Genomic DNA, 10,000 nt, shown 5'->3' on the forward strand with positions numbered 1-10,000 from the left:
CTGATTTGCCAATTAAACCTGTTTGTGTCAACTTTTATGCATGTTATCTGGTCAAAGTCACACAAGTATGTAAACTTTTGATCACACTCATTTGGCTACTTTCTTTTGTCATTTTGATTTAACAAGAGTAAACACAAATTGTTTGCCAATAAATAGCTTCAACATAGCTTCATTAACCATGAGTGGAAGAAAGGGTTTTCTGTTATTCATATTCTCTGAAGAATGTACATTTATAAAAATAAATATAGATAATAGGGCTGGGCGATATTGGCTTTTATTAAAATCGCAATATTTTTATGCCATATTGCGATATACGATATATATTATGATATTTTTGCCTTGGCCTTGAATGAACACTTGATGCATATAATCACAGCAGTATGATGATTCTATGTGTCTACATTAAAACATTTTTCTTCATACCGCATTAATATATACTTCTTTTACACTTTCATGCAGAGAGGGAAATCACAACTAAGTCAATTGACAAAAACTGTATTTATTAAATACTCTTCCGTCTCTCACGGGTGACTTTTTAAATGAAAGAACAAATTAATAGTGTTGCTACCTTTTTGTAGTAACACTTATGCTGCATACTTTGCATATTGCTGTTGTCTGCTGAATATCTTGCCACTTGAAGCAAAACCAACAGATGATGGATCCCCTGCTCTTTATTTTGGGCATCTATTGTTCTTCCTCCATTTGTGATCAGTCTCGCACCATCTCTCTCTTGTATTATCACAAGCTCCGCTCGACCTGCCTCAGCTAACGTTAGCCATGCTGTTACCTCTCTGGTCGGCGAGAGCGTATGACGCTAGATGCGCGAGAGTATGTGACTTATGTAAGAAGGCTGGCTTTTTTTCCGTCTCTGTGCGAGGGAAACACGAGAAGGAGTGAGAAACGCCTGTTGTGAAAGCCCACAGCTGAAAGCAACTGCGTGAGTATGTATACTCGAATATTACGATATAATCCTTTTCTATATCGCACAGAGACAAACCTGGGGTATATCGTTCATATCGATATATCGCCCAGCCCTAATAGATAATACTTTATTGATTCCTTCAGGAGACTTCCTTCAGGAAAATTAAAAAAAAAAAAAAATATATATATATATATATATATATATATATTCTTCCATTAATAAGTGTATCCTATACAGATACTTTTTATTACTATGATAAACTTAGTTTGCTCTAAATGTTTTAACATTATGCTTTTTTTCCCCTTTTTTTAAACTCAACACAAAAAGGACCAACATGGTTTTAATGACAATAAAAAATGTTACCTGCAGTGCATTAGTTTTTGCCAGATTTTATATTTGTAGCAATACAGATTTTGTGTTACTGTTGTAGGAGAACTTACTTTTAGAGGAGAAGCTACACTATGTTAACATACCAGTTTCAATTCGACCAAATGATGATTTTAGGATCATAGTTTGATTGCCAAAGATGTTTCGTAATGTATAATGTGATATTTTTACCTGACTTTAATGCTTCAGATATTCCGTAGATTACATGTGGTGCATATTCATGGTATTCGTATCTCTGCATGACAATGTTTTATTCTTTTCGATTGTTAAAATGTTATATTCAACCTACTAAACTTTCTCCAATTGCAGACTATTAATCAGAACAGGTTATAAAAGAATATATACATTTTACTTAAATTTGCCAGAAAACATTTATTTAGGTATAAATAACACAGATTACATTGGAAAACATATTGACCAAGCATGATCGTAATGTAAGACAATTTTTCATTGTGTTGTGGATTTGATGAGTATTAATATTATTGTGAAGCAAGTATGAGGAAAGGTGTCTTGACATGTTTTAACAATGTGAAGACTTCCTGCTTATGGTCTTTTTTTTTTTTTTTTGCTGAGCTTTTTTTCCCCATTGTATTAAAGCAGCTAACTTAACGCTTTACATGTTATGTTAATGCACTCAACTGTAATCCAAACATGTAAGTAAAGCTCCAGCACCTTGCAAGCGGCAAAGTGCCCCAACACGCTTTCGCTCTAACGTCGCCGTCTCAGGGCGTTCAAAGAGAAAATGGTCCCGTCAGGAGAACGACTTGCCATGGCTTTGGACATGGGATTTGCATCATGTCCCCTTTTCTTTTTGCATTTTTGCTCGCGGCTCAGCAGTAACTGAAGGACATTTCATTTCCCCACAATACCGAATGGACCAAGGGTCAAAAAGGAGTTGGGACGCATGCGCGTTCAAAAAAATAACGCTGTTTAAGAAATTTGTTGTTAACGTTGACAGGCCTCAGATTTCATATATATGTATACATTTTTGTTTTTAAACAGATGGGAGGTTATTGCAAATTACATGAATCTGCACTCCACAAGCAGCATGAAGAGGACTGCCAAAGATGTTATCAACAAAGCCAAGAGTCTACAACGGCTTGGTAAAGATTGCATTTAGGCAGTCATGGTAGTAAGTACCAATAGTCAAGGTCTAAATGTTGAGAATGTAATTTCAGATCCACTTCAGAAAGATGACATCAACAAAAAAGCCTTTGAGAAGTTCAAGAAAGAACATACTTGTGTGCCAACCACTGTCGACAACGCTGCACCCTCTGAGAGGTTTGAATGTGAGCGACATTTACTGTCTCGTATTGTAATGTAAGGAGGACCACCTGTGAAAGTGTGCAAATGTAAAAGCTTCCTTCCTTGTCTTATAGCTCCCAGTGGTGATGGAAACGCGGCCCACTGGACCACGGAAGAACAGAAGCTTTTAGAGCAGGCCTTAAAATCTTACCCTGTCAGCACATCTGAGCGCTGGGAGAAGATAGCAGCCTGCATCCCGGGGAGAAACAAAAAAGACTGTATGAAGAGATACAAGGTAAGAAGGGGGCCCTTCTACATAACAGTCGGTGGGAACAGTACGCAATAATTCAGGTTCAGTACAGTAAGGGAACAAAACTTAAAACAGCTGGAATGTAATCATTTCAATAAATAGGAAAATGAAATTATTTACCACAAACTATTGGGTGTAAAGGCAGTTTTTTTAGTGAGAAACTCCTACAATGAAAATAGCTAACAATTCTAAGAATGGGGTAGCTGGAGGCACTTTTGTAGTGATTTTACTGCATGCAATGTACCTTCTTGGCTGAAGTGCCATCCATCCATCGATCTTCTTCAGCTTATCCGAGGTCGGGTCGCGGGGAAAGCAGCCTAAGCAGGGAAGCCCAGACTTCCCTCTCCCCAGCCACTTCGTCCAGCTCTTCCCGGGGGATCCCGAGGCGTTCCCAGGCCAGTCGGGAGACATAGTCTTCCCAACGTGTCCTGGGTCTTCCCCGTGGCCTCCTACCGGTTGGACGTGCCCTAAACACCTCCCTATGGAGGCGTTTGGATGGCATCCTGACCAGATGCCCGAACCACCTCATCTGGCTCCTCTCGATGTAGAGGAGCAGCGGCTTTACTTTGAGCTCCTCCCGGATGACAGAGCTTCTCACCCCATCTCTAAGGGAGAGCCCCGCCACCCGGCAGAGGAAACTCATTTCGGCCGCCTGTACCCGTGATTTTGTCCTTTTGGTCATGACCCAAAGCTCATGACCATAGGTGAGGATGGGAACGTAGATCGACCGGTAAATTGAGAGCTTTGCCTTTCGGCTCAGCTCCTTCTTCACCACAACGGATCGATACCACGTCCGCATTACTGAAGACGCCACACCAATCCGCCTGTCGATCTCCCGATCCACTCTTCCCTCACTTGTGAACAAGACTCCTAGGTACTTGAACTCCTCCACTTGGGGCAGGATCTCCTCCCCAACCCGGAGGTGGCACTCCACCCTTTTCCCGGGCGAGAACCAAGGACTCGTAATTGGAGGTGCTGATTATCATTCCGGTCGCGTCACACTCGGCTGCGAACCGATCCAGTGAGAGCTGAAGATCCCGGCCAGATGAAGCCATCAGGACCACATTATCTGCAAAAAGCGGAGACCTGATCCCGCGGCCACCAAACCGGAACCCCTCAACGCCTTGAGTGCGCCTAGAAATTCTGTCCATAAAAGTTATGAACAGAATCGGTGACAAAGGGCAGCCTTGGCGGAGTCCAACCTTCACTGGAAACGTGTCCGACTTACTGCTGGCAATGCAGACCAAGCTCCGATACTGTACAGGGAGCGGACCGCCACAATAAGACGGTCCGATACCCCATACTCTCTGAGGACTCCCCACAGGACTTTCTGAGGGACATGGTCGAATGCCTTCTCCAAGTCCACAAAGCACATGAAGACTGGTTGGGCAAACTCCCATGCACCCTCAAAGACCCTGCCGAGAGTATAGAGCTGGTCCACAGTTCCACGACCAGGACGAAAACCACACTGTTCTTCCTGAATCCGAGGTTCGACATCCAGCGTAGCCTCCTGTCCAGTACACCTCAATAAACCTTACCGGGAAGGCTGAGGAGTGTGAACCCACGATAGTTGGAACTCACCCTCCGGTCCCCCTTCTTAAAGAGAGGGACCACCACCCCGGTCTGCCAATCCAGAGGTACTGCCCCAGATGTCCACGCGATGCTGCAGAGTCTTGTCAACCAAGACAGCCCCACGGTATCCAGAGCCTCAAGGAACTCCGGGCGGTACTCATCCAGCCCGGGGCCTTGCCACCGAGGAGCTTTTTAACTATCTCAGCAACCTCATCCCCAGAAATTGGAGAGTCCACCACAGATTCCCCAGGCACTACTTCCTCATAGGAAGACGTGTTGGTGGGATTGAGGAGGTCTTCGAAGTATTCCTTCCACCGATCCACAACATCCGCAGTCGAGGTCAGCAGAACACCATCTGCACCATACACGGTGTGAACACTGCACTGCTTCCCCTTCCTAAGGCAGCGGATGGTAGTCTAGAATCGCTTCAAAGCCGTCCGGAAGTCGTTTGCCATGGCTTCCCCGAACTCCTCCCATGTCCGAGTTTTTGCCCCTGCGACTGCTGAAGCTGCACACCGCTTGGCCTATCGGTACCTGTCCACTGCCTCCGGAGTCCTACGAGCCAAAAGAACCCGATAGGAGTCCTTCTTCAGCTTGACGGCATCCCTCACTGCTGGTGTCCACCAACGGTTCTGGGATTACTGCCACGACAGGCACCAACTACCTTGCGGCCACAGCTCCAATCATACACCTCGACAATAGAAGTGCGGAACATGGTCCACTCGGACTCAATGTCCACCACCTCCCTCGTGACATGTTCAAAGTGCTTCCGGAGGTGGGAATTGAAACTTTCTCTGACAGGAGACTCTGCCAGACGTTCCCAGCAGACCCTCACAATGCGCTTGGGCCTGCCAGGTCTGTTCGGCATCTTCCCCCACCATCGCGGCCAACTCACCACCAGGTGGTGATCGGTAGAAAGCTCCGCCCCTGTCTTCACCCGAGTTTCTAAAACATGAGGCTGCAAATCCGATGACAACTATAAAGTTGATCATGGAAATGAGGCTGAGGGTGTCCTGGTGCAAAGTGCATATATGTATACTCTTATGTTTGTACATGGTGTTTGTTATGGATAATTTGTGACGAGCACAAAAGTTCAAAAACAAAACACCTCTCGGGTTCAGATCCGGGCGGCCATTCTTCCCAATCACGCGTCCCAAGGTTTTACTGTCGTTGCCAACATGAGCGTTGAAGTCCCCCAGTAGGACAAGGGAATCACCCTGGGGAGCACTTTCCAGTACTCCCTCCAGTGTACCCAAAAAGGGTGGGTACTCTGAACTGCTGTTTGGTGTGTAAGCACAAACAACATTCAGTACTCGTCCCCCCACCCTAAGGCGGAGGGAAGCTACCCTCTCATCCACTGGGTTGAACTCCAACGTGCAGGCTTTGAGCTGGGGGGCAACAAGAATTGCCACCCTAGCCCGTCGCCTCTCACTGCCGGCAATGCCAGAGTGAAAGAGTGTCCAGTCCCTCTCGAGAGAACTGGTTCCAGAGCCCTTGCTGTGCGTCCGACTATATCCAGCCGGAACTTCACTACCTCACGCACTAGCTCAGGCTCCTTCTCCCCCCAGTGAGGTGACGTTCCACGTCCCAAGAGCTAGCTTCTGTAGCCGAGGATCGGACTGCCAAGTGTCCTGCCTTCGGCTGCCGCCCAGCTCACAATGCATCCGACCTCTATGGCCCCTTCTATGAGTGGTGAGCCCATTGGAGGGATGACCCACATTGCCTCTTCGGGCTATGCCCGGCCGGGCCACATGGGAACAGGCCCGGCCACCAGGCACTCTCCATCATGCCCCGACTCCAGAGTCCATTTTGTTGTGCATCCATATAGAAGTCTTCGAGCTGCTTTTTGGCTGATCCCTCACCCAGGACCTGTTTGTTTTGGGAGACCCTACCAGGGGGCATGAAAGCCCCCGCTCCAGCATTAATAATTGCCATCTCTGCTGAACACTGGTGGCATCTACTAGTCAGTGTATGTATTTCACCAGGAAGTCAGTGTTCTCAAACAGGAAACTTTAACAACACGGAATGGTTTTCAAGCTATGGCTTCTGCTTGGCACTATCCATAGCCAAATACTGGTCTGTCCTAGATTTGTGATTTGTTTACAAAGTAGTGCGCGACAAATGTGATTATGACTACATGCACTGTTAAATCTTTAATAGTAATATTAATACAATTATATACTAAAAGTGTGAATATGTCACTTCTGGCAGGAACTGGTGGAGATGGTTAAAGCCAAGAAAGCAGCACAGGAGCAAGTGGTAAACAAGATTAAAAAATGACAACACAAAGACCAAATGTCAATCGTTGTCTTGTATCTGTATTGTGTTGGTCTTTATTTTATAGTAAAACCATTAAAAAGACAACAAAAAACATACTATGGACTGAAATGCTGTTTGCTTTAATATATTTTGAAATCTGCTCATGTCCTCATCCCGATGATTCCGTTGTGAATCTGATTGTAGTCAGGAAGCTGTTCAATGGGACCTGAAAGACGATAAATGTTTTACACCTTCTCTGTCGCATATTTCTTTAGTCAGTGGTGTACCTTCATCAGGTCAAGTTTGCCAATAAATGATGAAAGATACACATACCAACGGCTGCAATGGTAGGAGCTTTGTTGAAAATATGTTTGGTGCAAACATCCTTGATGGTCGAAGTGTCAACAGCCTTTTGGAAGCGAAATAGAAAATCACTTACCATGACCATGTTTAAAAAAGAAACTTCCAATAAAAATACTATTAATTCTTGACAGCACAATTGCTTAGGCATTGATTTACTTACATGCCATGTAATGTTGATAATTACTATTAATCATAAGTCATATCATAAATGAGCAGTTAGCATGAGAGCACCGAGCAAGAGTTTGTTGAATTTTACACAAGAATACCAAAATTGTGACTAAATGTGTCTAACCTAATCACACCAACTATGAGTTGGCAGGGGATTCATTTAAGTTTAGCTTTGTAATAATTGTCCAACACTTAAATGTTTTATGTAACTATTAAAAAAAAACATAATATATGAACAAAAGTGAACAATACACTGTTATTGTCGAATTTTACAGCATAACGCGATTTATCACAACTGAGCACAAAAGTGAGGCGTATTTAAATACAATTAATCAATTCAGCCCACAAAAAGCATTTACATCCTGTACATACACTTTGAGATTAGTCCCACAGACTTGTGCAGTGGAATGTAATTGTACGCGCAAAACATAACTGGATGTGGGTGGTTACGACCACACACACATTTATGCATTTAAAATGTAAGTAATCACACAAGTTGGAATCAAGCAAGATTAATTGCACAAAGCATTCATGTGCTTACATGCTATTGGGCTTTGTAATAAATAACCCGCAGTAAAGTATTACTTTAATCACTTATTTGAAGAAGACAAAATACTGAAAAAAATATTGTTGCAATTATTAAACATTCTTCCATCCATCCATTTTCTACCACTTATTCCCTTCGGGGTCGCTGGTCAAAATTTATTTAAGTTGGGGATTCTTAAACCCGAATGCAGCTGAGATGGACAAGCGATAGAAAACGAATAGATGGTTGGATTCTTAAACTGGTATGCAGGCTCCATCTAGTGGCACGTCAATCACTTTACAATTAAATATTCAAACGCGATGTTACTGTTCAAACTATGCATGTGACATTGGCCAAAAATATTAAATATACTTGTTCAATAAAACCTCTACCTTATTTTTATTTAATACTTATGCCTACCACGCTACTGTAGTTTAATGTTGGTGGTACTTGGCGAGCAAAGGGTTTTTTGAGGTGGTACTTGGTGAAAAAAGAACTACTGATTTAAGTAAATTATAGAAATAAATGTATATAATTTATAAATTATATAATTTGAATGACTGTAAAAAAAAATAAAAAAAAATCTATACACGTTTTGCTATTAACATTAAACATTCTTATTAAAATACATTTTCCCTCTATAATAAATAATGATGGTACTCTGCAGGTCAGAAAATTAAAAAAAAATATCCTGGCCACTATTTAAGGATTTACTGTATTTTGAGTACAACAACTATAGAATATGATGAAAAAGTGCAGGTTAGAGTGTTGATTGGAACGTTCACTTACATCAATGCGGAACTCAAGTTCATGCAAAGGTATCCTGCGACTGTAACACAACATCTGTCTGCCAATGTCCTCACAAATGGGCGTGGATCCTACAAAGCACAAAATATAAAATATGAATGTGTTTGATCGTCACGGTTAGTTGAACATCTTACCGTCCAGGTGCAGAAGCATGTTTGTCTTTAGAAGATTTTTAGCCCGCGCCACCTCGTTCTCGCTAACATTGGTGCAAAGTGACATCCTGTTGTGGTAAAAGTGTGTTAAAAAATGGCGGTCACAACAACGCTGCGTGTGTTTGACGGCTGTCACCATTGTTGCTGGGTGAAGTCCATCATGTCCTTGATGGTGCCGGGCTCACACACCATGTAAAGCCCCCACAGGCCAGTGTCGGTGTAGCAGGTGTTGAAGGACTGGAAGCTGTGGCACAAGTTTCCCTGACACGCCATTTGAGCAAGTTTACTGGAAGGATTCTAAGAAGCACACAAATAAGATTAAAAACCTGTTTAAGAACTATTAGCATCTAAGAATTTCTGCCATTGTCATGACAATTAGTGATGGGTCAAGCGATACTGGAGCATGGATGCATTTTGAAACAAAGAGTGTCCTTCCCTACCTTAATGTGTCACTTTAAGAATAAACCCACATGACTGTTGCAGCTGCCGTGTCATTAAACTAATGTACCAAACTCTTTTTACCATTTATTTATGTGGTGATCTTCTTGAGCCATTTTGTGATTGCATTTATCTTTTTTTACAAAGAAAATATTGATGTCACTTGAGTTGCTGGTTCAGCAACAGCATTAGAAACAACACTTTGTCTTTGGAGAGATTTTTGTTTTTTTTTTGTTGCTATTTTTAATACACATTCTCCACTTTCAGCATGTTCTAATTACAGTATTTCTCAAACTGTGGTATTTGGGCTTCATCAAGGGGTACCGGTACGCAAAAAACAAATATTTAAACAGTGTTACTGTTCAAACTTTGTGTAATGTTACAGTGACCGTTAGGATGAAAACGTATTTTTCCCAATAAGGACATTTTAAAACAACACATTTTAGAGCTGTAATTATTATACTATAACGCGACTTAATGATAGTATTGTCAAAGGTTGTTATACCGTCATAATTTCATACGGGCCTACCTCTGTTAATTATGTTTATTCTTTTCACATGCTTGACTTTAAATTTGGTAATTTCCCTCCGTTTTAAGATTTTTTCAGGAGTGTAAGGATAAAAAAAAAATTAAAAAAAGAACTCAACTCCTCCGCCAAAAGAGCGGTCCCAGGTTCCGATAAGTGTGTTTGCCACCATGAGCGGGATGGTGTCAGGGTGTGACCACCCAACGGCCTCCACAGCGATGGCGATATGAGCCAGAGGCATCTTGTCATCACGTATCCGAATCTGAAAAGTGAAGGGTCATCTATTTATTTATTGATAACGGGTTGCGTCGTATACTTACAAATT

General features: G+C 42.5%; 2 protein-coding genes across 2 annotated transcripts in view; one reads left to right on the forward strand and one right to left on the reverse strand.

Moving 5' to 3' along the window:
- dnajc2 (DnaJ (Hsp40) homolog, subfamily C, member 2) overlaps positions 1 to 6,811 on the forward strand; it is a 33,069-nt gene extending 26,258 nt beyond the window's left edge. The window contains exons 13-16 of the mRNA XM_061913193.1: positions 2,312 to 2,412; positions 2,488 to 2,598; positions 2,689 to 2,849; positions 6,648 to 6,811. Coding sequence (XP_061769177.1) covers positions 2,312 to 2,412; positions 2,488 to 2,598; positions 2,689 to 2,849; positions 6,648 to 6,716 — 442 coding nt within the window. The 3' untranslated portion in view covers positions 6,717 to 6,811. The remainder of the gene's footprint in view (positions 1 to 2,311; positions 2,413 to 2,487; positions 2,599 to 2,688; positions 2,850 to 6,647) is intronic.
- pmpcb (peptidase, mitochondrial processing subunit beta) overlaps positions 6,742 to 10,000 on the reverse strand; it is a 17,620-nt gene continuing 14,361 nt past the window's right edge. Inside the window, exons 8-13 of the mRNA XM_061913194.1 lie at positions 9,797 to 9,937; positions 8,848 to 9,008; positions 8,694 to 8,779; positions 8,542 to 8,630; positions 7,029 to 7,104; positions 6,742 to 6,921 (exon numbers count right to left, since the gene is read on the reverse strand). Coding sequence (XP_061769178.1) covers positions 6,857 to 6,921; positions 7,029 to 7,104; positions 8,542 to 8,630; positions 8,694 to 8,779; positions 8,848 to 9,008; positions 9,797 to 9,937 — 618 coding nt within the window. The 3' untranslated portion in view covers positions 6,742 to 6,856. The remainder of the gene's footprint in view (positions 6,922 to 7,028; positions 7,105 to 8,541; positions 8,631 to 8,693; positions 8,780 to 8,847; positions 9,009 to 9,796; positions 9,938 to 10,000) is intronic.

This window comes from Nerophis ophidion, linkage group LG10 (genome assembly GCF_033978795.1).
Source record: "Nerophis ophidion isolate RoL-2023_Sa linkage group LG10, RoL_Noph_v1.0, whole genome shotgun sequence".
Classification (NCBI taxonomy): domain Eukaryota; kingdom Metazoa; phylum Chordata; class Actinopteri; order Syngnathiformes; family Syngnathidae; genus Nerophis; species Nerophis ophidion.